This window comes from Protopterus annectens, chromosome 14.part0 (assembly GCF_019279795.1).
Source record: "Protopterus annectens isolate FY-2018-M chromosome 14.part0, PAN1.0, whole genome shotgun sequence".
NCBI classification, from domain to species: domain Eukaryota; kingdom Metazoa; phylum Chordata; order Ceratodontiformes; family Protopteridae; genus Protopterus; species Protopterus annectens.
In genome coordinates this window covers 404723171-404745093 of record NC_056748.1, presented here as the reverse complement: position 1 = coordinate 404745093, position 21923 = coordinate 404723171, and the positions used below count along the sequence as shown (strand labels likewise).

Here is a 21923-nt window from a genome sequence, read left to right as displayed (position 1 = left end):
ACCACATCCACTTTCACCTTCAAACCTGTACCGACATCCTGTATAATATTACTCTTAAATGAATTCAAATCTTGCTCTATCTCAGCTTATGTGCTTCCAACTGAGCACCTTAAATAACAGCCAATAGCATTATCTGTCCTTTAGCAGTCCTTATAAATAGATCAGTCAAGGAATCCCAATTTCCCCCTCTCTGGAAAAATCACATTTTTCCTGCACGCAAAGGAGGAAATTCAACAGACATCACTAAATTTAGACCTATAGAAAACTTATTCCCCTTCTTCAAAATAATTGGAAAAATGTATTCAAAAACCATGTTAAACTGTCTCCTGCCTGAAGAACTCCTATCCCTGTCACAACACCAGTTCCATCCCTTCCATAGAACTAACACTGCACTTCTAACCTTTATAGATACTGTCAGTAAAGCTAGAAATAATGGCAAACTAGTCTCTCGCTTATTATAAGACTTGTCTGAAGCCTTCAATGCAGTTTGTCACAGCAAACTTCTACTTTAAATGTCCTTACAAGGTCTATCTCAGGCCACCCTTTTATGTTTCAAAAGCTAATTGTCCATTAGGTATCAGTCAGTAAAATGACTATACCCTTTCTTCATACCTTCCAGTCACCACCAATGTGCCACCAGGTTGTATCCTTGTCTTTAACATTCTCACCAACACCCTCACACATCCATATAACAGATCTCCTTCATACAATAAACAGATGACTCCACACTTGTATGCACATCAAAGAGCCTACCACATCTCCCAGAAATTACTAAGGAAGCATTACCAACCACTGAACCTTGGTTTGTAACTCTCAGTGGTAACTGAAATGTCGAGACCTGCTAGAACAAGTCCTGAAAAATGGAAACTGAATGGCCAAAAGACTGTAATTGTATATATCAAGTCCTAGAAGCTATTTATCATAATATTCACTTTAATCTGAGGTTTGGTGATATATATATATATATATATATATATATATATATATATATATATATATATATATATATGAATAAATGTTTCTGGGGGTGGTGACTTGAGCCCCCCCCCCCTCTCCCAAAGAAAGAAGTTTTAAGAAGAAGAGTGATGTTCGTGATTTGCTCTTCTCCATTATTTTTGATCTTTTTTTTTTGGCATGCTGGCCTTTCATTAGTGAGCCACTCACAACTCCCCCCTCCCCCAAAAAAACATCGCTTTTTTCTCCAAATCCCTCTTGCATTAAAAAAAATTGTAAAATCCTCTGTTAATAATACAAACATTTCAGCCCCTTCTAATAGCAAATTATTAAGGATGATGATGTTAAATTTCATATTTCACTTGCATATACAAAACTGCATAAGAACTCTCACCTAAAACTAGGGATGATTTACAGATCCAAAAACTTTCTCACCAACACAACTAAAACTACATTTGCCACTACATACCTCCTCTCCTCCCTACTTTATGGAGCTGCCATCCTTGCTAACCAGCAGGCATCACAAAAAGCAAAACTTGAACAATGCTATAATAAAATGTCTAAGTTTGCATCAAGTACCTCTTTCAGAACCCATCACTGTATAACACTACAATGCTTAAATTGGTTAGAAGTACTGCACAAATAACATATACACAGTTGCTTACCACCTGTAAAATTATCCAGCATCCACCTTCTTGTCCAGTACTAAATACCATTCTACGCAACTGTGTTCCCACTCTGTCGTTATGATCCAGTGACCAAAAACTTCACTCTTTCCACAAACCCGTAAAATATGGCGGGCATGGTCTGTACTCAAACCATGTTGTTAAGGCTTGGAACTCCTTATCTATAGCTATCAGGTTGATGCCCTCTCTACAGTCATTTAAACCATTCTGAAAAAGAGAGTGAAATGTATGAAGCCTGATCTGGTATCCCAACCTGTAGCCTCAGCAGTCTGCAGAACAAAGTAAAATATTAAGAATATGGATAATGAATAGTGACCAGTGGTATCACACACACTAATCCCAGAGAGGTAGCAAACCTGCTTGTGGATAGGTTTGTCAAAAATTTCACCCCCCCATCCCCTCCAAATCCATCACAAGCCTTGCCCCAAACTTCCCCTCTGTCCTACATATCGGAACAGGTCATCAAAGCTTTGTCCAAGGCAAAAATCACAGCCTCTGTGAGACCAGACGGCATCCCAGGCTGTCTTCTAAACAGGCAAAAACATGGACTAGCATCACATTAAGTACCCTTTCCCTTCATAGTCTAACCACAGACTTTGATCCTGTGGAATGGAGAACTGCAACAGTTATTCCACTCCACAAAGGTAGCCTAGCAACAGTCCCGGGGAATTACAGACCCATAATCCAGACCAGCCTCATTTGTAAGACCATGGAACATATCATTATGGTAGTGGCATAGCTAGAGTTTGTGCCACTTGGGACTGTCTTTGAGTTTGCCATCCCCCTCACAAAATCATGGTCAAATGTGGCCCCCCATGCAGCCATTCCTGTGTACCATTACTTGGCTATTTCTCCCCATTTACCATAAACACTATAATGTGCATACTGCTTTATGCTTTACTTCTACAATGATTATTTGGATTTCATTTAAAACTTTTATTTTAAATTTTGTAGCACAAACACTGATAGACATCTGCTATACAAAGCAATACAGTCTCACAATGAAAACAGACTTAGCATTAAAACTTCTCTGCCCTTGAAACTCACGTTCATTGAAACAGCATTGAAACCCACATTCAGAGAAAATGCATTTGGCCAGTGGCAGATAAAGTTTACCTTTGGGCTGTTTTCAAATCATATTGCACACATATTTAGGACCATGCAAACATACAGGTGTTCTTTGATTTACCTTCTGATTATATTAAATTATATTCCTTGTATAATGCAGCACACTTATTAAAGCATGTTTTAAATCAGTTCAAAACATTTCTGTCATAAACGTCTACTGAAACTTCTGTCAGTACAGTCCATCAATATCAGTAAATATGTACAATCTCTGCAGAAAAAAGTCAACTAAATCTTTCCACATTAAAGAGATTTGTAAGAAATGAAGAGGTTGCTGCTACCAAACAACTTTATATGTCATTGTTTCATCTACAAATAAATTGCTTATATTACATTAAAAAACTGATAAGCTAGTAATATTGAAATACGGAATGGATGGCAAACTGTTAACAGGTTCATAGTTACCAGGGATCTCCTCCAAGGTGGACATTCACAGGACTGCAGCATCCACTTTCTTTAAAGTATAGCACAGTACAGTATGAGTGATCCATCTACATAACTGTGGGAGTAGAACCCACAGCCTTCTGCATCAAAAGGAAGTATATACTACCTATTGTGCTACTATCAACGCAAATAGACTTTGCATAAGCAGCATTAAACTTCTCTTCCCTTGAAGTTCTCAGCTCCTTGTAAAATCCACTTGACACTCAACTAAATCTCTCAACTTTGCAGCACAAGAAATTTGGAAAAAGCCAAAATTTATTGGGAGGGGGTGTCAAAGGACCAAAACCAGGCACCCATTTTAAACATTGCTTGTAAAATGTAATGAATTGTAATTAAGTTTTTTATGACTACTGTATGAATGTAATTTCCATTGTATAATACCTCTTTGTTATATTGTTAATATGTCTTGTACTTACGGAGCTTTTCTCCCCAGACCTCCACTGAAGAAGGGCCTTCGCTCATTTGGATGCTCCCGGTCAACAGATGTAAAATAAAATACAATAAAATAAAGTCTTAGAAAGTTGCTAGAATAAAGTGTTTTGTGTTAACATGCATTTCCTGAAAGAAATGAAGACTAAAATTTAAATGATTATCATTATTTAGCGAATTCATGTCTCACTGATTTGCCAAAAAACCACGAATATTAAGAGGAACAGACCAAAAGTATGAGCCAAACATTCTGTGAAAATCTGGACAGTTGAGAGCTATGGACTCAACTCCTTGAATCACAAGTGATGGTATGGGTAGTAAATTCAGACTCTTGTTCCTTGTGCCTAAGGTACAGGGTTTGAGCCTAAGTAACACTAACTATCAGGTATACCTAACTGGGGGCATTTTACACACACACACACTGATCAATATACCCTAGCAGAAACAAAATGATCAATACAGGCAGTGTAGATCACTGGGCAGTGTAAGAACAAATGTGAGCAGTGGTATTTGGAAAGGCAGAATAGACATTTGTTAAAAGGGAACTACCATGAAAAGTAATGTCTCCATCTATGCGGGAAGCATAAGAACAGCAAAATGAACAAGTGTGAGCAGCAATAAAACTCTTCTTACCTGGAAGCTTGTCTGTATTTTAAAATTGAGCAGGACGAACAAGAAGAAGAAGAAGAAGACATCTACAACACATGCACAGATGTGATGCCACGGGACTGTTCTGAACAGGACATTTACAACCAACCACGTATGGAACTGGGGACCATTCTAAAGAAGAACACCCTAAAAAACAGTTTTAATTAAAACTAGTAAAGTAAATGCACACACACAGTCCTAAAAGTGCTACTTAGGGTGTGCCACCCCTCCCACACCCCCACTACGCCACTGCATTATGAATCTCATAAATACAGAGGGTCTGTATTAGATAGTCGAAAGTTCAAAAGAGTGAACATCGACTGCAAATAAGCAAAACCACAGAATCTCGAATGGCCGGAACAGGGATTTATTTCCCAGGGGAAAAAAATCACTGGGCCATTGTCGGGACTTTGCTGTTTCCTCCACAGTGGTGCGATCTTGGAGTTAGTATATTTAGGTAGGGGGATGCAGGGAGCACAGCCCCCCATTTTATTTTGTCTGTGGATTTGTTGTTTTTTTTTTTATTTTTATTTTTTTTGGAACAGCGATTTTTTTCCCTGGGAAAAAATCACTGTTCCATATGTTGGACATTGTGTGGTTTTGGGTATTTGTGTCAATGTAAGAGCATTTGCTCTTTTGAAGTTTCAAAGTTTTTATATATATATGTATATACACACACACACACACACACACACACATATATATATATATATATATATATATATATATATATATAGATAGATAGATAGATATGCACACACACACACATATATATATATATATATATATATATATATATATATATATATATATATATATATATGCACACACACACACACACACACATACACACACACACTCAGTAAAGACATAGGTGGTCTCCAAACTGTGGGTCCTGCCCAATTTGGCTTCAATAAGGACAGAGCATGCCTGTTAAATCTTGTGGATTTTTTCAAACGTGATCAGGGCCATTGATGAGGGCAAATCTGTGCAAACAGCATACATTGACTTGGCAAAGGCTTTCAGTGCAGCCCTACTCTCAGGCATTACGGATAAACTTAGCATACTGAATGTAACCCCCTTCATTGTAAGACGGGTTGCTAACTGGCTCACAAATCGGACACACACTGTCCTACTGGGTGACACCACATCAAGCAGCAGACCTGTTACCTGCGGGGTGCCATCAGTGCTGGGCCCCCTAAAGTTCAGGTCAAAACTAAGGGGTTTTGGCTGAGCAAGTTTGTAGACAACTGCAAACTAGGTACAGTTATTGGATCCTCAAATGATGTCAGTATACTCCAGGAGGGTCTTATACAGACCAGTGACTGGTGTCTTAGTCACAGTCTCAAACTGAATGCAAAGAAATGCATCATCATTCCCTTCAGCACAAACAAGGTAGAATATGTCCTCCCTGTTCGCTTTTCCAGTGGCTTCATGGACCTTTGGTAATGTATTCAAGCCAGTTATTTTACAAATTCATTCAGATCAGCAACTTAGTTTAGAAAACATATCAGCTCTGTGTGTACTGAATAAGAGAATTCTCATACTGGGTACTCAGTTGCCATGCTTACAAGAGAAACTCACCTGAAGACAACCTATGGATAGTAGACCGAGCTATTCAGTTTCTTATGGCAGAAAGAACTGAAGAATGGTGCAAGTGCCTACCCCTTTATATGTCGTATGTCATTCTAACATATTTCACAGATGATCTGTCCTTATGGTGAAATGCCAGAAAAGTTTTGGAGGTCAGTCCTGATGTAACGGATGTTGCCCTTTGCCAAATCCACAAAGTAAGGAACACTACTGCAGTGGTGACCCCTTTGATGAATATTAAGCGATTAAGCCACAGTGGTGCAGCGGTAGCATTGTTGCCTCACAGCAAGAGGTTCTCCCGTTCAATTCTTGGCTGGAGCGCCTTCTGTATGGAGTCTGCATGTCCTCCCCGCGGTCGAGTGGCGTTCGAAAGACATGTGTGAATGGGCGTGCCTTCGTTGAAGGTTGGGCATCGAGCTGGCACCTCGGCACCATAAAAGTCTACTGCCAATCATTAGCAGACCGGAGTTCCACTGTGGCGACCCCTAACCAGGAAAAGCCGAAAGAACAACAACCTGCAAAGGTAATGTTAGTAATGAAAATCTCTGATGGCTAATCCCACAAAAACACATCAACAGCAACTAAATGTGTTTATTACACAGTTTGTACTAATGGTCTGTTTAAGCTTTAGGGAGCATAGACGTTGTTAAAAAGAGATGAGAGAGAGAAAGATTCAATAAACAGAGTAGATTTAAAGTCCCCAAAAACAAAATATTATCTGAAAGCAGTCCTACTTGGTGTTTACACACATAAAATAGCCTGGAGCTGTTAGCTAGCCATTTTAAATTGATACTCACTGAACTGCTGTTTTAATTTAAAATAAAGGCTTAATTCAGAATGGGCTGCAACAGTATTACTGTTTCTATTCACATGCATATAAATGATGTTATTTGCATATTATTATTTCAGCTATAGCCTGATAACATTCATTTCCACCTCAGAGTCCACTGTTACCATTTATGTGGTTAGAACATGGATCTAACTAGTGAAGTTGTGCTGGTATGAGTTACTGTTTGTACAAGATATTTGTTGTACTCCCACTTCATGCTGTATTGGTTTAGGACTTAATGCTAATTATTGCCAATAATTAAGCATGTTCTGTTAATTTCTAGAAATAAAGTTTCAAAACTAGCAAGCATGTGTAGTAATACTGAGTAAAGATTTCAGAAATGTCTTGTCTTATAACGTGCTCTTACTGCGTAGCTTTTGATTTTCTGCAGAAAAATAACTTGAGGATGATTCCCTTCAAGCTCCTGAATTTCATTTATTTAAAAAGGTATAATGAGTTGTGGGACAACGTTGTTGGTAGAGAAAGTTATAAAATGTATACAGTACTGTCATTTGATTTCTAGAAATATAGACTTGTTAGAAACTTTCATTAAACTTCATTTGCTCACTTCATTCATCGTAATGCAACAGCTCAACAGCTTGATGATTCTAGTGTAATTCTTTGGGGGGGGGGGGGTGTACTATGTCCAAATAATGGATTGTCCACTGTTGTTATACATACTTGTTTGCAATTGAGAATTTAAGCTCATGTTTTTTATAATTACAAGGAATCATAAGTAAGAGTCTGTGAATTAAGTTGTTTTATATTAATTTTCCTGGAAAAGTGGGCTGCCATTTTTAAACTTTGCAGTGTCCAGGTACAACAGGTACGACACTCACCTTTGGTGCTTGAAGACCTGAAGGATGGTGGGTTTTTCTCCCACTGTACATGACTGGATTATTGATACTGCAGTACAGCATTAGGGGTGCTGCATTACTGAGTGTTAAATGCTTTGGATGAGATGTTAAACTGAGGCCTCATCTGCTTGAGTTGGTGTTAGCTCAGTTGGATGTAAAAGAGTCCACAACACGTACAGAAAAAGTGTAAGTAAATTTCTAGATGCCCTGGACAAATTTCTCCTAGTAGTTTAAATATTACCTTGGCTATTACCTGGAAAATAGCCACTAGCCTAGTCGGACTAACCCATTCGACAGATGAGTAAATTTTCTCTGTTCCGCTGAGCTTTAATCACTGGCCTCTCATTCATACAAAAGAACTGCACCACCAGAAATCTATACGTGCAAGATGTAAAGAATGTTTAAATTTCAGTGATCTTTTATTTCACAAACAGCACTCATTTTAATTGTTTAATTAAGTAAATGTTAAATTGAATCTGCTTTATTATTTTGAAAAGTAAAAAAAAATTATTGTCATAAACTGTATTATTTTTTTATTACTAATGATCTGCAAGAGATATTTTAGTAGGTTTCAGTTTGAGTAACTTAGACATGCACTTTCCTTGTCTAAATTTTGTTACTAGTAGCCATTAATGGAAAATAGTGATCGTGAATTTACATAAAAATAATTTTCGTTGACTGTACTAGCATCTCCTTCTTTGAAACACTTCTATCTCCAACAGACTGTTGAGGGGAGATCTGTGTATTATCAGACCCCACTCTGATGAACCTCCTGCATATCTGCAAACCAAACAGCATCAGAGTTACCCATTCTAAAGACTTAAACCTTGCCTGTGATATAAATAGGACCTGCTGGGATATAAATAGGACCTGCTGGAGAGATGGGTATGTATCCCAGATACGTCCCTGTCTGTTGAGCAGGCTCCCCATTCATGGAAAGCAGACTTCCTTCTTAACCTATTGCAAGTGTAACTCAGACAATTTGATGGAGCACAGGAAATTCATCCCTGGCTTGGCAGTTATGTCTCTAATGGACACAGGCAACCTGTAAATGGTTCACCTCCCAGACCCCTGCCTGTAAATGTTTCATCTCCTAAGCCCCTGCTTACACTTATCAAGGGTACCAGAAATTGTCAGAGATTTGGAATGCATGGCTAGGCTTAAAAAGGCTTTTTTGGTTGCTAGTCTAGTAAATACCTATGAACCTCATAAGATTATAAGTTCATAAGTTGTTAATAAGCTTGCAGCCAGAGAGCCATTGAAAAGTTAATTCATCCAAGTTAGAAGTGTAAGTAACCTCGTTTCCCCTGATTAATGGGTCATTACCACCAAGCTCCGGCCTAATTTTATGGTTATGCATTAGGTGCCAGCCTTCAAATGCAGTAGCTGCCAAAGCCATCAAATGTAAGATATAACAGATTATGTACTGTCAACACTACATGTTCAGTAAACCTTCGGTAGGATTCCATTGTTTCTATAGGTGTACTTCGTGTAAGGTTCTTAAACTCATGCTTCATTCTTAAAAAGAGACCATTATGCCAAATATAAGCTCTGCAAGTCTTTAAATGAATTACAATGATACAGTAAGTGAAAACTTCCATTACAGCTGCATTGTTGCTGCTCTAGTATCACTGGAAGTGCATGGGAGTTGCATCACAAGACCATTTATACCTTGCAGTACCCACTGTCTTGCTGTATCATCCTTCTTAAGATGGATGTAGTCAGTCAGGCCCAGAATACCTGTATTTAGCTTCTAACTGGAGAAACAAATTAATTGGACAGAGTTTTTAGCCAGCTTGCCTGTTGCATCCTTGTCCTTCTCACGCTCTGAGGTGCGGCAGCAACTCGTTGTTGCATTTCAGTTCTGCAGCTCATTTACTTTCATCCTTGACTGGCAGATTAAAATTCAGGGATCAGGACATCCATTCTCATACTTCATGCATAACATCTTCCGATTGGACCTCCAGCTTAGTAAATGAAACCCTATATTAATGTACAATTTTTGAGTTGGTTTACCTATTTAACAATATTTTAATACTGGGAAGCTGTGGGACCCTTGTGTCTTCTAAGTACTTGTCCAGATTTTAAAAAATGGGAACCACAAAGCTTGTTTGCCATCACAGGCAGTATTCTGTCTTTCTACTTTGCTTGCAGTAGGTTAACACAAAATCCAAGCAGTATATATCATCTTCAGCATTTTGGAACTGTTGCTATGCACTACCTCATGGGATCTGTTTAAACCCAGTGATGTTTTTCTATAGAAATGGATCAAAAATCTGTAGAAGGGGGCATATCCACTGGGTTTATGAATTCCATCTATCAGAAGTGTCTTCAGTCAATGTCAGAATATTCCCACCAATGCTGAGAAAAAAAAAGTTAATGTCTTATTCTGTCACAGCTGTCATTTGGTTTTCTAGAATAGAGGATATACAGAAGTTATTCTCTATGGTCTTGTCAAATTCCTTCCATTCGCAGGCCTTCTTTTTGATGTCTGTCATTTCTACCACTTTCTTGTCCACTTTATATGTGGTCATATCTGAAGAACTCCCACTAGTGTTTCAAGGACAGTCTCCTTTATGTTAATCAGTATGTTTATCATTTGTTTTACCTAGCAGTTAGAGACCGTAGAGCAGATTGGAATGAGTGTGTGTGCATGTGTATGTGATTGTGTATGCATGTGCTTCTGTTTTTGGATCCCCTTCTTTTGATGGATGTATCTATTCATTGACCACATAGTAATCCAGTTCAATTGGTTGATTGCATATAGTAGGGCTGTTTAATGGGAACTCATGAGAGTGCAGATTTGGAAGTTTCAGGTAGCGTTGTTGCCTCACAGTAAGACGCTGTCTGGTTCGACTCTCAGAGCATCTTCTGCATGGAGACATGTGTGAATGGGCATGCCTTCGTTGAAGGTTGTGCATCAGGGCTGGTAACTCTGAACGTAAAAATCAAATACCAGTCATTAGCAGACCGGAGTTCCGCTGTGGCGACCCCTAACCGGGAAAAAGCCAAAAGACACAACAACATTCCTTTCTCTCTGTTATCAGATCTCAGATTTGACATGGCTTGCTTCACAGGAAAAAAACATAGACAAAAGACAATTGGTATTTTTAATCATATTTACAGTTTGATTAGGGTGTGTTTGGTTATTTTTTTTACTGAAAAAAATGCATGTTTGTGTGTGCCTGTGTACGTATATGTGTGTGTTTACACATGTGTGTGTGTGTGTGTGTGTGTGTGTGTGTGTATGTGTGTGTGTGTGTGTGTGTGTGTGTATATATATATATATATATATATATATATGTGTGTGTGTATCTATACACACACACACATAGATAGATATATAGTTATAGATAGATATTTGGGTGTGTTCTTCACATTACCAAATCACATAATGTTGACTAAGTGAATTAGTATTTTTTGTTGAAAGTTTGTTTGTTATCCAAAGCCCAAGATTTCAATGTTAATATCATCAATTTTCCGTGTGATGTGTGGCAGTATTTTGCTTGTGATTATTAAGAAATGCAGAAACGTTTGGATGCATACACATACCTGCAAAGGTAGCCAGGTCTCTAGGTTAGGGATGGAGTAAGGGTGAGGAAAAGGAAAAGATTTAGCATTGTGTGTGGTTGATTATGTGAGGAGATTGTGTGTGTGCATGCATGCGCCTGTGTGTGTGTGTGGCTTCTGTAGTGATTGCTAGGGAAAGGGTTTTTCACAAGGTGATGTTACTAACCCTAACCATGCCACTTCTCCTAATCCCAGCCCTGCACGGTACCGTACAAAAAATCCTTTCCCCACCAGTGTCACTGTTCAGACAAAATATGTCTGAAGGCACTATTTTGTTTTTTTAATGATCGTAAAAGTAAGGCATTTGCTTTTCATTTTTCAGTCAATTTTCATGTTTGTCATTTTTGGTTTTTGATATTTATTAGTTTTGACGTATTTTTTTACGTGCAATTAGATGCTTATAAACATTAAAATTAATAGATGTAATGATATCTATCTTTCTGTCTATCTATCTACCTAGAGAGGGAGAGAGATTCACTCACGCATACACCCAAACAACACATGCAGATGAGAGAGAAGTTTGGACACATTCTAAGAAAAGTTGTGCTTGACTAAATATCTCTCCCTAAGTGGTTAAGTGAGAATCATCAGTGTCTGATATTAGATGAGGCAGTCCTGTTTTATCCCACTATGCTTTCATTTATTAAAGTAAGTATTCCCCAGCAACTAACGTCATCTTTTTAGCATGGCAAACACTTGGTATAGTAGTTATACTAGATGTTGTTATTTAAACTAAATGACATTGTCCAACAGCCCTCCTCATTCGCATTCTTTTCACGTTATGAACATGTTTTTACATTTCTTTTCTCACATAGAGTTAACAGGTTGTACATGTATCCTCCAAGGTTTACTAGTACTCCAACTGAATGTTAATGTTAAACATCAGCAGTATAATTTTCGATACATTTTAGATGAGAGATGTGTAAATCTTTGCAAAGTAATCATTTAGTAAAAAGGCTTCTCTTATAATATTGACAAAAATCTATTTGTTCTGCAGAACTGTGACATGTTTAAACAGAATATCGCAGTAAATTACTGGGAAACCAACGTATATTTAGTGGATGGTTTAATCGCAGAAGTCCTGTCACAGGGTTTTCTTTATGCACTTTGACACTACTGCATATTTCAAATGATAAGGAATTTAATTTTGTAGCTGTTGCTTTTTCACTTTATTTTGTACATATACAATGCTTACTTGCTTGGTGCAGTTATCTTACACTTGTACATATTTATCTTATCTTCTTTTCACTGCACTTAGGAAAGGCTGTTTAGCTGCCACATACATCATTCTCCGTCTTCTCTGTCAGGAAATCATGGCTTAAAGTTCTGAACAGAAGTGCTGTAACTTGTGGAGGCCACATGCCTACGTACTTCATTGCACATCAGCATGAACCTTCAATGGTCTATTCAGTAGGAAAAGAAACCACTGCTTTTTCAGATTAAAAATCTATCAGAAAGTCAGTGCAAAGGGAGAAAACCCAAATGTTGTTATTTTCTGTTACACTGACTATTTCATGAATACATACTGGTACTGTAAGCAGTTATATTAAAGTATACCACCCCTGAGATGCACGCTAGCAGATCCTGACCATAGTATCCTCCATGTAAAGCTGTTATGCCTGTTCATTGCCATAGCTTTCCTCCTTTCAGAATCAAAGTAATTTATTCAATGTCTGGCTGTTTTTTAAGTCAAAGCTAGACATTGGAGCATTGATTGAAATGTAAAATAAATGAAGTACAAAATAAAGCCTATCCCCCTTTTATGTTCCATGTAATGGGGCTTTAACCCATTCACATTCTTGTGAAATAACCACCAGTAGATCAGCGAAGTAGATCACTGTTGTTACTTGAAGCACACAATATGCAAATGCCTTTGAAGATCTGTTTAAATATTAAAAATTGAAATACAAAATATACGAAGCACAAAAAAGTGGGATTTTATAACTTCTTGGTTGCTTGGCTGCGAAAATGAATGCCATGCATTCTAAATAATTTACTGTGCAATTATACAAATTGTTTGGTCAACTGAATCATTTACAATTTACGTGAGGATAGAGAGGTTATCCTAAAGAAGAATAGTTCTGAAGGTGCAGTAGTTATTGTATTTTTTTTTTATGCCAGCAAGACGATTTGGCTTTGTATGTCCAACACCATGTTTCAGTATAATTTGGTTCATATCCCTTTGTTAACTCCTGTACTTTATCATCCTTTAGTCCATTTCCATGTCAGGTCTAAATGTTTTTTTACAGCTGCTTTGTGCAATGTGCTTGCAAAATGTAATTTGAAAGGGGTGATATTGTATGTGCATTAGGCAAAATGCTATCTGCCCTTCAGCTACTTTCACTATCACTTTAGAATGTGACCCCCGTGCTAACATGCTGCTGTAAATGACCAAGGAACTGCCTGTACCTGATAGATGGTGGTAGCACTACATCCTCAATGATGCCAAGATTCAAAGGCACAATAACTGGCTGTGCAGCTAGTGTTATTCTAAGGAATACAGTATGCATCAGCTTGGGATGGAAGTGGCTGACAAATGTTCCTGCTTTCCCAGGGATGGTCTGCACCTCTCTAACAAAGGCTTTTGAATTCTGGATAAAGCTTTTGTCGCACCTTATGCTTTTTTTAAGCATAGTCCATCTGCTGGACATTCCAACCTAGGAAATTCTAATTTGGAACTCATTAAAGTGGCTGTACTCAATGTCAGGATATCTAAACAAAAAGTCACTGAACTTGGGTTTCTCCTGCAACTTAAAACATTCATGTTTATAGTATAATCTGAATTTAAGGTCAAAACATTAATTTTGTATAGTAATGTTTTCACTTTTACTCCTAGTTTTTATACAGTGAATGAGGTTCAGAGGTTCCAGTACTCAAGACCAATCAGAAAAGGAGAGAAAGATCCCGACAATGAGTTTTCTGTAAGTATTTTTATTTTTTTATGTTATGGTGCAATATAACAGACAACAATTTGAAAACAATAGTAAATTTACAGTGATGTTTAGGTTTATATTTCATTAAAATAGTTTGTTTAGAACTTACTTTTGGTTTACCCAGTTCACCAATAGCATAACAAGCTGAACAGCAATTATTGGGATTGTAAGACATTCTCATTTGTATGCTCTGTATTTATAGTGTATTGTTCATATTAACCGCATCCATATTTGTTAATGTTTGAATGATACAATAACAAAAGGTAAGATAGTGTAATATATCAGAGAAGTGCTTAAATTAATTGCTGCAGTAGGTCTAGTTCAAATACCGGAGAACTAAAAAGGCAGAAGACAACACAGACGAGATGAGAATAACAGAAGTTAAAATGCCAGACCATGTTAAGTATTCTCAGGGCAAGTAAGCATTTGCCCAAAATGGGGAATTATGCCCATTTTCCCACTGTAGTATGATTCTGGAGTTGGTTTATATATTTAGGGGGGTGTTTGGGGTGCAACCTCCCACTTAGGTGGGTTTCAGGTAGTGCAGTTTTTCGTACTGTAGTGTTGTGCAAGTGTTTTCCTGCTCTGGAAATAATTATGCAGCTCGGCATTTTAACTTTCATTATTCTCATCTCTTCCATGACATCTCTGGAGTTTTTGGCTTTCGGGTATTTGAAGTAGACCCACTGCAGTATACTGTACTCCCTTCACATTGATAACTGATGCAATGTAGGTGTAGGGTATTTTTTAAAGGCATCTTGGTGTTTGACATCTGTGGAATGAAGCAAGTTTTATACACATCCCTACATTTGTAAATTGAAAATAGATTTTTTTTTTCCTCTTAGCTTTTTTTTTTTTTTTGGTTTGTCGGTTTGGGAACAGGTTGTGTAACTTTGTCCATCTGAATAGTTTGCCTGTGTTACAGATCAGAAAAGAAAAAGACATTAAACTAAAACTCAGTGGTTTAAATTATGTTTCTATGAAAATGTGGAAGTATTTTTTTCCCTTTGAAAGCAGAGCCGCATTGCTCCCAGTGAAATTGTTAGTCAGCTGTTAATAATTATTCCACATTTTGCCCATTCATTTTACATTATAAGATGAGATGTTCCTCATTTTGGCGATGAAAGGTTGAGAGCTATGACTTAGCAGGTTGCTATACATTGGATATTGTGTCCAAGGAATGATCTTACTTCAGAGCTACTGTACTGAGTACAATTTTCTCTTAATCATCCAGATGATTATGTATAGGATTCTATTTTAGAGACTGAAAAGGATGGACCAGATCATCTTAGATAAAAATAAGTTTTGTACTTACCATAGCAATAGAGCCAGGAGGTCTGAGCCCTTCCTTTTTAACAGGCAGGCACAGTTTCCCTCTTCCCAACTTTTGAGGTAAAGCCTGAAGAAGGGCTTATACATTCATAGGCAATTGGCTAGATTGTTGATGAGCTTCATACCTATTTCCTCAGAAATGTCTAGCTAAGACAGAGCATTATGGGATGATATGAAGAGCTATAGCCTGGTTAAGTTTTCAGTGACTAGATGACTAGTCTGGAGATAATTTCTAGAAGCTTAAGAGGATGGACTCATTGAGATATATATGTTAAGTACATAACTTTTTTGGGCCTCCATTTAGTTCCTAGTCGATTATTTCATTCAATCCTTATTAACTAGCATTACAAATTGTTTTTCCATTTGTTATGGCCCTGAGAAAATAAGTAGTTAGTACTTTTCTGTCCGAATGCTTTGCATTTGATAAAGGACTGGTGTGAATCATCTAGTTTATTACTTATGTCAGTGCTTATGTTGCATAGAAATTAATATGCAGAGCAGGGATTCATTCATAATGATTTATGTATCTGTTGTTATTATTCTAATTTATACTGCAGTGTTTTCAGCGGAATATAAAAATATTCACAAAATTTGTCATTATCAGTTCTTGTTTACTTTATGAAATGAAGCATGAAGAGGTGAAGTCATAGAAGTGGAAGTGTTTTGTTTATTGAGTGATTTCTTAAGTGAAAGACTGTTTCCTTGAAAGTATTTGCTATACTCTAAGATTGACCCACCTCAGAGTAGACAATACTGTTTAAGGAATGGTGGGGCCTTATATGCCCTTTCAGCCAGGGCTTACCTTGCCATTTTCACATTATTGAGAAAAAATATTTTCCACTGAAAAGGAGATTGATTGATGTTACCATAACCAAATGTGGAGAATGTAGTCATTTATTTGGGATGCTAATGCAATCTTCTGTCATGCCACAGTCTTCTCTGAGTGTGTTAATTCATTTTCTTTCATGTAATATTTGACATTGCTTTGAATAGTATAGTATTGTAAAAGTACAAAGGACCATTATCTGTGGTATTATGTTACTCTAAGGAGCGTATTTCAGTCTATTTCCCCTCTGTGGGAGATGCTCACTTCCAGTTAGACTTGAAAAGTTGTATTTAATCGTGTCGTCATTGAACTTTTAGATTACATGAAGTTAGTGACCTTAGGTCTACCATACAAAATCTGAGTGAACCTGTCCATCGATCAAGATCAAATCTACTGTATCCTGGTAGAGTGAAAAAAAAAACAGATTAACTTTTGGCGCAACTCAAAGGTATTTTTTTTTTCAGTGGAGCAAACCCCCTATGCCCACCATGTTTGAGTATTATCACCCCACTCCTTGATCTTATACTCCTTCTCTGAGGACGTACAACAGCGGATAAAAAAGAAACTTTCAGCATTGGCAAATGTTGTTTTGGAAGCTTTTCTTCAATCTGCCAACATTCAGTAGATCTGCTGGTGATACACTGAAAGGCTCTCGGGTAATGGTGCTGTCTATGTTGTGTCTTTCGGATTTTCCCGGTTAGCGGTCGCCTCAGCAGAACTCCAGTCCACTAATGATTGGCAGTAGATTTTTACGTGCCGAGTTGCCGGCCCTGATGCACAACCTTCAACGAAGGTACGCCCATTCACGCATGTCTCCACACAGAATACGCTCTAGCTGAGAATCGAACAGGACGTCTTACTGTGAGGCGACAACGCTACCGCAGCACCACCACTGCAGTAGGTAATGGTGCTGTCTATACATGTTGCAATGTTCCCATTGCACCCACAAAAATGCCTTATGTGGCATCTTTCATTGAATTTTAGCAGTTGTTTTATTGTTCTACACTAATAGTGACTGGAAAACTGCACATAATGCTATGTTGAGGAATGGAGCATAGCCAATAATCTTTATAGTTTAACTTGCTCTAAGTTTTCTCCTTTCATCCCAAAGTATTGTTATAATAATGGATGTTGTGCTGTCTTAGACAGTAAGATCAAACCATGTCTCTTTTACTAGTAATTTGGAGGGCATAATTCTACTTTTGAAGGTCTTAGTTATTTTATATATATATATATATATATATGTGTGTGTGTGTGTGTGTATATATGTGTGTGTATATATATATATACACACACACACGCACACAATATATATATATATATATATATATATATATATATATATATATATTTTTTTTTTTTTTTCTTTTTGGTTAGTGCAGTCATCAATGCTGAGTGATTTCGTGCACAACCCAAGTGGAAAATAAGACATTTCACAGGAATTACATAAAACAATAGTATTTTTATAATGTAGTGTCAAGGGGGTATATGTAATGTGTAATATTTGCAATAGATTCAGTGGCTGGCGTAGTTTTAATAGTTTTAAAGTCGCTTTATCTAGTCGTGAATCAGGCTTACTGAGCCTGATTGCAAAAATGTTTTACAAGTTGCACTCTGAATTTGGAATGAGTGCCAATTTGTTTTAGGCCAGTGGGAAAAGATTGCCAAATAGGTATCTGTGAAGCAAAGATTTACAGTGTACTGAAGTTTTGTCCTTGGGTCAAGACAGGTGGGTAGCAAATCTTCTCTGGATCCATTTCAGCCATTTTCTTTGAGTTTTGTAAAAGCAAACAATAAGCATTCCATAGTCAGTTTCTGTTGTGTGACAAATGATGTAGATTCATTTCAGTATTAGTGTTTTTCTAGATTTCATAAATTTTTTGATACAGCTAATAATCTTGCTCCTGTCTTTTATTAAGTTATTATTCTTATGATGATGATTAAAGCTCACAGTCTGATTTTTTTCCCTCTTTCTGTATTTTCAAAGCACTGGCAATGGTCTATATATAAAGCTCTAAAACTCATCAGCCTAATTTTGTCTATTTATCACTGTATTGTTTTTATTACGTAGCCATTCATCTGCTCTAAGCAGGGATGTAGTTTTACTGTTTGATTTTCTGGTTTTGTCTTTTCTTGCTTTGATCTTAACTTATCACATTACTTCTCTTTTTCTGAGTTTTACCGTAATATTTGACATCATCAGATTTGAGACTGTGAAAGTTTTCTGATGGATTATTGATGTCTGAGGTATATGAAGTAAACATATTAAAGCTCACTATTAAAACTGTCCTGTATTTATTTTATTTTTATTTTATTTACAGTTTGTTTTCCAGGATAGTCCATTGGGTTACAAGGAGCCCATTTTCAATGGAGTCCTGGGGAGAAAAGCTCCAGAGAAATACAAATACATAGTACAGAAAGAGCACAAATCCATAATATACACTTCAATTAAATGTTAAATACATATTTTGTATAGTACAAACCCATATTGTACAATTCAAATAGATGTTATATAATACAGAAATAAAAAAGATTTTCATTAGGAAAATTACAACAGATTAATTCAGTAAGTAGTAGTTTTTTTGTTTTTTTTTTGTTAGGGAATTGCAATGAGGTAATTTTTTATTCATTGGTCGAATATGTCCCAAGGGATGCAAAACTTTAGGAGGTAGTGACAGGCAACAGAGTTTGGAAAGTTAGGAAGAACGTGTGTTAGAATTAGTTTGGATGAGAGCAAGAGTATTTCCATTGTGAAGTCAGGTGCAAATGCAGTGAGGTTTTAAAGAAGGAGAGACTGCTGGTGGTGCAGATGGGAGAAGGGAGAGAGTTCCAGAGGCATGCAAGAGAGAACATCATCAATTAATTCCCAGCAGGATGTGTTGGTTTATGCTTCTTGACAATAACCTGTGATTCTTCCATAATATGATCCATATTCAATACACAGTTTTCTGTTTTGTCTTTCTCCCACCCACATCACTATCATGAGTGGCATATTCAGTTTAATTACTTTATTTAAGTAATAGTTTATGATTCACTTTCTCTAAAGCTGAGATAAAGTCAGTAACAATTATATTTGTCTGGATGTTCTGGTCTACTGCCATGACAGTGTTGTTAACGAAAAATTATTGCATGTTGCAGCATATCTACCCCTTGTATTTACATGTTGGTACATTTTAAGTAATCCAACATTATCCAATTCTTCAGATAAGATTTTCCAAACACATTTCTTCATGACTTGTCCCATATTCAACAACAGACCAATGGGTTTGCAATAACCTCTAGTGCTTTTTCCTTTTGTAAATCTTTTATTTTTGCAAATTTCCAGTAACTGGAATCTGTACAGTTTTACAATTTGTAGTAAAAATAAGCTTCAGGAGTTCAGTCAAAATCTCAAAAAAGAGTTTTAGGTTATTGTTCAAGGCACTATACTTTTGAGAGGCCCTCCCATGATCTAATTTTCCTTAGATGATAATAGATCTTTCTCTGTTATCTTTAGAAAGCCATGGTTATCATTTTGGAATAAAAGACATAAATGTTACTGCTCCTTGAACCATATTGGTTAGCAAAAATTGTTTTTAAAAAATGAACCTGTTTCAATGGCTTCCCTACAATTCTCATTCCCCTTACTAAAATAGACAATGGATGGTATAGTATTTTTACTTTTGTGAATATATTAGTAAAAGGTGGTATTACTGTCTTTCAAATTAATGATTAATCTTCATAACTTTGCTCATCCATTCTTGCACTCAGCTCTAGTGGCCTAAGAAACTAATTGTTTTCTTCAAATATCTATTATTTTCCTTCTCTTCATTTTTTCATTGTCTTGTTTCAGCACTTAATATTTCTATCTTGCTGATATTTTTCCTATCATCTATATTCCTTTTTTGTATTTAACCATTTTCTTATGGTCATGAATTAAAAAAAATGGAAACCTTCAGAAAGTCCACATCTTATTTATGTCTTTTTTGTTAGACAGTCTCCCATGAGGTACTCCCCAGATGATCTCTAGCCTTTACATAGTTGGTTAACAGGTAATACTAGTGGTGCAAATTACCTGTAACTTATATTGATACCACTAGTTTCAAAGATGCCATAACTGAATTATTTTTGCCAGTGAGGAAAGGAGATGTGCGACAAAAATCTTCTTTACCATATTCTACAATGCACAAAAATGTTGCTTACCCTAATGAGTTTATTTAGTAGCTGTATCGTTTTATTCTTGGTTAAAAAGGTCCTAAATATCTTTTCATTGTACTACTGCAATTATCACTAGTTCCCCATTTTGTTCCTAGTGTGTCTACATAACCTGCTTTAATTCCTTAGCTTTATCAGTTTATATAAAATCTATCACCTCGTCAAGAACACATTTTTTCCCAATTACCTGCACATACTTAGGAATATCACATATGGTAACAGTATATTATAAATAATGACTGTAATCATTTGACAAATTCAGTAAGTAATTTTAATATATCTGTTGTTAATGTTTGTACAGCATACACTAGCACAATGGCTGTTATGTAATATTTTATACACATCTGATAAAATGTGCTTTTTATTTTTATTTATTTTATTTTATTTTACATTTGTTAACCCAGAAAGTCCGACTTGGAACAAACCAATTTTCAGCAGAGGCCTGGGGAGAAATTCTCCAGATGCATATCTTTGTAACATGGGAGGAAACCCACATGATCATAGGGAGGACAATGCAGACTCAGCACAGCAGGCATCCCAGCCGAGAATCGAACCAGAGAACCTCTTGCTGTCAGGCCTGCAATATCTGACATTATCAAGTGCACTTGACTTAGCTGACAATATTTGTCTTTATTTTATTTATTTATTTTTTATTTATTTTACATTTGTTAACCGGGGTGGTCCAACTGTACACAGGTCCATTTTCAGTAGAGGCCCAGGGAGAAAAGCTCCACAGTAAGTAAAATTTTATGCAATATGTTAAAATACAGTATACAGAGTATTTTCAAACAGTATGTTAAAATGCAGTATACAGCAGAAGATATAACAAGACCTATATATACAGGAAAAAATAGTTACACATGGTTAATAAGAGAATAAGTATGCAGATTCCATCAGCATTAGGAGAACATCTGGACTGTAATATATATTACAGTAGGTATATTAGGAAGTGAGGTATATAACTAGAATAATTTGAGGACTTATGTAATACATGGGCATAGCCACTTATTCTTTGTGCGTTCTAAGTGAGTTTTTAAAGTGAGAAGAGGTTTTCTTTTGATCTTGTTTTAACATATTTTACTGGAAGTATGAATATTATCTTCAGATTGTGAAGTCTTAACTTAGAAATAAGTATTTTATGACCACTCAGGATATACAGGAAGTGCATATCCCTAAGAAAACATGAAGACAAATGTTTTGCAGGAAAGGTATGAAATTAGGAGATTTAGGAGGGATGTGCAAAAGGCTTTCATTAGTAAAATAATGCAAATGTGTGTTATAATCTTGTTAATGGTTATGGATGTGAGAGGGCTTTTGGCATTTGCTGTACAAATAAAAAATGTAATCGTTATATTGAGATGTGAAGTAATGCTTAAAAGGTAGATTATTATGCAGCAGTATAAATGGGAAAATGGATATGTTGGACATAAGCTGTTAACGAGCTGTTTCCTGTGGTCCAGTGGTGCAAGGTTTGATTCCCTCAGCCTCCATTGCCTGTGTGAC

At 36.6% G+C, this 21923-nt stretch overlaps 1 protein-coding gene across 1 annotated transcript in view; it reads left to right on the top strand.

Moving 5' to 3' along the window:
• The window catches only part of DOCK1 (dedicator of cytokinesis 1), a gene marked incomplete in the record, with an annotated part of 4741214 nt that overhangs the window by 4118614 nt on the left and 600677 nt on the right, over positions 1-21923 (top strand). Inside the window, 1 exon segment of the mRNA XM_044056178.1 lies at positions 13972-14056. Coding sequence (XP_043912113.1) covers positions 13972-14056 — 85 coding nt within the window.